This window comes from Pseudogymnoascus destructans (assembly GCF_001641265.1).
Source record: "Pseudogymnoascus destructans isolate 20631-21 unplaced genomic scaffold scaffold_44, whole genome shotgun sequence".
Lineage (NCBI taxonomy): Eukaryota > Fungi > Ascomycota > Leotiomycetes > Thelebolales > Thelebolaceae > Pseudogymnoascus > Pseudogymnoascus destructans.
Window position 1 is genome coordinate 67,614 of NW_020167562.1, and position 4,760 is coordinate 72,373.

At 53.3% G+C, this 4,760-nt stretch overlaps 1 protein-coding gene across 1 annotated transcript; it reads left to right on the forward strand.

Moving 5' to 3' along the window:
• Positions 1-1,069: 1,069 nt before the first annotated feature.
• Positions 1,070-3,926, forward strand: VC83_09458 (uncharacterized protein). Its single transcript, XM_024472897.1, has 2 exons — positions 1,070-2,687; positions 2,740-3,926. Exons 1-2 carry the CDS (start codon positions 1,954-1,956, stop codon positions 3,419-3,421), a joined length of 1,416 nt encoding a protein of 471 aa, XP_024319650.1. The 5' UTR covers positions 1,070-1,953; the 3' UTR covers positions 3,422-3,926.
• The last annotated feature ends 834 nt before the right edge of the window (positions 3,927-4,760 follow it).

Here is a 4,760-nt window from a genome sequence, read left to right on the forward strand (position 1 = left end):
GGCGTATGCGTCGGGTGTGGAGAGGACAAGTAGTGTAAGTTAGTGTAAGTACTATAATAACTATAATAAATACCTCCTGTATCACATCGGCGTCCCGGCAACGTGGGTGGGTGTGAGGGCAGGGGTGGGAAAGGAGGAGATGGTGGGCGGGGAGTCTTCGGTCCATGTGTGCTTCTGTTAGAGGAGAAAAAACCCACCCAGAGTCTCACCACAGTTCTCCTTCTCGACCACGCGGTCCGCGACCAACAGCGGTACGATGCATCCTACGGTGCTCCGTCACTGTGCTCCGTTCTACTATACGGATCCAATCTGTCGGGTCGCGGGGGGGTGAAGGTGCATCGCCGAGGGACTGTGCGTCCATTTGCTACGCTCATCTAAGGGGAGAAAGAGGTGGGCGGTGCATGGCTGTGTGGTTGGTTGGCTGTTGGTGCTGGGGACGGACACTATCAGAAGAGTGCTAGAGTGCTAAGTGCTATAGTGCTAGAGTGCTAGAGTGCTAGAGTGCTAGAGTGCTATAGTGCTATAGTGCTAGAGTGCTAAGTGCTATAGTGCTATAGTGCTAGAGTGCTATAGTGCTAGAGTGCTATAGTGCTATAGTGCTAGAGTGCTTAGAGTGCTAGAGTTCTATTGCTATAGTGCTATAGTGCTAGAGTGCTATAGTGCTACAGTCAAATCCACCGTCACCACCAACTCGAGTCATGGCGTGTGCCAGCTGCCACAATAATAATCAAGGCCCCTAGCTGCCAACTCCATAGCCCAACCTTCTCACCATCTAGGCCCGGGAGCTGTGCGACCCGCCAGACTGTCTTACAACGTACAGCGTTCTGCAATCCTTCCAACATGGCACTGACACAACCACGGCAGAATTCGATACTTCGCCCTTCTCCCACGCTGCGCCAGCCTCAGAAGTATCCGGTATTGTTTATCCCACCTCGCGCCGTCAGCAACTGGGTTCACAGGTCCACAACCTGTAAAACGCTAACTCATGCGCGTACCCTGCGACACGCCGCGGTACGGTACGCGAGCTCCTCCCTCCCCTCCCCCCTCCACCCCCCCCCCCTCCCCCAATCCTTCCTATCCTCACTGGGACGGACACCTGCAAACCGGACACCCACCCACCCACCAGTACAGTAAGTAGTAGCCGTGCGTGTGGCGTGGTGAGCCCCATCTTCCCAAATCCCGCCAGTCAGTCAGTACCTCCGACATTTCCCTCCCTGTGATCGGTGCGACTTTTCTCTCTCTGTTCTTATTCTGTTCCTTCTTGGATCATATACCGTGGCAGCCCACCTGCTTGCTACCTGCCCTCTCCCCAGGATCGATTCGGCGAGAGATTGACCGGTTTAAGGAAGTAAAGGAGACTGCGCAAGAGTTCGAGAAACTGGAACGGATGATGCATGTTTCTCCCCCGCGAGCTGCGCGACCGATTGACCCCTGACCTCTATTCGACTTGACGATTGAAGAACCGACAGTGACGACGAAGACGACGACACTGATACCGACACCTATGCTCCGCGACGACTGAGCCTGCGCTCTCGATCTCTCCTCCCGGCTCCTACAAGATCTTGAGGTTGCGATTAAATACCTGCGATTCCCACGTTTGCGGACCCCCACGCAGTGTGGCGACGAGGCTCTGCCTCCTACCTGGTGAGCCGGGCCGCATTTTTTCTGGTTCTGTTAGCTTCGATTTCTGCCTTGAGGCGCACTTGTTCGTGGTGGAGCTGAGCGATCTTGTGGGTGTGTTGCTGTTGGTTGGCGTTGGTGACGTTGGAGGAAGGGTTCCCAGGGACCGTATAAGACATACTGGTCAACCCTGATTTTCTGTCTCTTTGTTTTCGGCTTTTGAATAGGGCGACGTCGCCAACACGATTGTTGCGAGGAAGTGCAGGAGGCGGATTATGTGTATACGGGCGCTAAATACTGACATAAACTCGCAGGTGCTGACATCTACACATCATGGACCGCCAATACTCATCTCGTCCCCCTTCCGCCACCTCAATGGACGGCCCTCGCGACGACCCGCGGTCATGCTCGGAGCGCTTTACACTCCCACCCCTCGAATACTCTTCCGACCGCCCCATGTCAAATAACATCAGATACCCGCCCTCCAGCCCCATCGTCCCTTCGCTTCAGAACCAACAAAACCAACACCCATACCCATACCCATACCCATACGCGCCTCAAGATCTACAGCCGCCCATGCACCCGCAAGATCAACAGGTGAAATCTACCCCCCTCCAACCAGGCACCGGCTCGGTCTACCACTTTGGCCGACAGACCACTGAGACGAGGCAGGTGCGCAAGATCGGCCAGCGCCGCGATGCCGCAGAGGAGTACTGCAAACTACTTGGTAGTAACAACGGCAGACACACTGGCAGCGAGCCAACGAGCAGACCGCCGCCGCCGCAACACCAGCAAAGTCGACCCCTCTCGCAACAGTCGTCGCCAACGTTCGGACCACCAAGGCCGATGCAGGATCCGTATGGCGTGCAGGGCGGTCCTAGCAACCGCATCAACAATCAGAGTGATCCAAACAACCACCATGTGCAGCTTCCCCGCTCGCCGTCGCCGCAGTCGCGAGATCTACGGAAGAGACCGTCGACAGGGACTCTGCCGAAGCCGAAGGAACAGAAGCTGCGGGACTCGAGCGGAATTGGGATTGCAGATCTGATCAGGCTGGATAGTTCGAAGTACGTGTGCCCCTTTACACTCTATTCCATGTCTTAAAATAACACACGCAAGACCACAACCGACGTACACGCTGCACATGCGGCAACAACCCCTCGCAGCGCGTGCATGCGGCTTCGGCGAACGAGACCGCCGCGTCGTGGACCCGCCTCCTATCCTTGAACTGCGCATCACCCCGCCCCCGCCACCACCGCTATCATCCGCCCCCGTGCCCGGCGCCATGTCGGACTTTGACGAAATGGCCCGGCGTCTACGTTACCCATACTACGTGATACATTGCTCGCTATGGGACGCGTCACGCGACATCGACAGTGGGGCCATGGAAGGCGACGGCAGCGTAGGCGGCGGGGAGCGTCGCAACCAGCAGCGTCGGCTAATGGGGACGCTGGTCGCTAGCCCATTTGTGGGCAAAGACGAACGCGGGGTCGAGGGGTGTTTTTTCTGCTTCCCGGACCTGTCATGTCGGACCACCGGGCAGTATCGGTTGAAGTTCGTGTTGATGGTGTTGGATCCCAATACGATGAAGATGGGAACAAAAGTGCCGTATAGTGCCAGCGTGACGAGTGGGGTGGTGACGGTGTTTGCGGCGAAGGATTTCCCGGGAATGCAAGCGAGTACGGCGTTGACGCGACGGCTGAAGGAGCAAGGTTGTTTGATCTCGGTGAAGAAAGGGATTGAGAAGATTGGAGAGAGGGGCGGGGAAAGTGAAGATGAAGGGGCGGGAAGTAAAAGGTGAAGTGGGAGGTTTTGTGTAGAAAGTGGTCATTGTCTTGGGGATTCTATTCATTATGCGCGGCTACTATGCTACTCAGAGTGAGGCAGGGCGGTTACAACAGGATTTTTTGGAGGGACGCACAGAACCCGGTTTTGACTTCCTCATACTTTTATTCTCTCTGGAGAGGCATCGTTTGTTTTGTCCGTGTGTTTTTTTATTTCCGCTTTGGGAGGCGTTGGGGGTGGGTGGGTATAAACTGTTTTACATATGGCAAATTGGATGGGACGAGCAAGGAAGTATACGCAGTTTATGAAAGAAATGAGGGGAGGAGGTAGTCAAGTATGGTACGGCATCTGTCTTCTGTTCTGGTGGGAAGGAGGGTGGGGGATGTGTGTTCATGCATTTATATTGGGATATGTCTCATGCAGGCCGAAAGAGATAGCTGCAGGTAGAGAGCGGAGTGGAGATGGTGTATATAGACTGAGAATCCTAGACGAGATATCCTCAAATGAATTATCTCTGTGGCCATAAATATCATAATACTCCCTTAATTCCCGTCTACTGTAAGAACCGCTAGACGCTATGAACGCACCGACACCCATCTTGTCACCGTAACGCTCGTTGTCACCATAGTAGTATGGGCCGCCAAAAACAATCAAGCCCCCACGTCGTCCTCGATCGAACCCCGGCGCCCACCTGCTCTCCAACACGCGCGGGTACCCACTCGTCAAACCTAAAACGCATGATCTACCACCTGCATCCGCACCGCATACATCACAAGCACACCTAAGTAGCGATCGATTCAGGCACTTATACTAAAACTGCCATGCCGCATGTGCTGCGTTGGGATTAATTTATGTGCTAGAGGGGTTCGCTTATATACAGGCTGAAGCCAGGTCGATTACCCTATGATGACGGGCAGTGTTGCCAATAGTATATTGGTCTTGGCAATATATTGCAATATATATTGCAATATAGGCCTTGGCAATACAATATGGCCTTTTGCGATATGACTACAATACGGCAATATCATATGGCAATATATAGCAATATATTGCGAATACCTATATGACTAATTATTACACACATGATAGTAAATGATGACGAGAATAAGTATGTCACCTATAATATATGGGTATTTGAAAACTCTACTTTAATAGTACTCTTAACAATTGAACGTCAATGCCTTTAACAAATGGAGAGTTAGGGTTAGCACAAATACTCATGATACTTATGAGTTAAGGTGCGTGATAAGCGGATGGGTGTCACGAGCAGCCTCACATGCTGAGTCGAGTCACGTGCACTGCTGTGCCAAGTCGGAGCGTCTTCCCTCGTACCCCGCACGAGAACGTATATAGTA

Excerpts from the sequence above, each read along its gene's own strand:
- VC83_09458 (XM_024472897.1), top strand. The coding sequence starts at position 1,954 with ATGGACCGCCAATACTCATCTCGTCCCCCTTCCGCCACCTCAATGGAC. Across the intron at positions 2,688-2,739 it reads ATCAGGCTGGATAGTTCGAA|ACCACAACCGACGTACACGC; the intron begins GTACGTGTGCCC and ends AACACACGCAAG.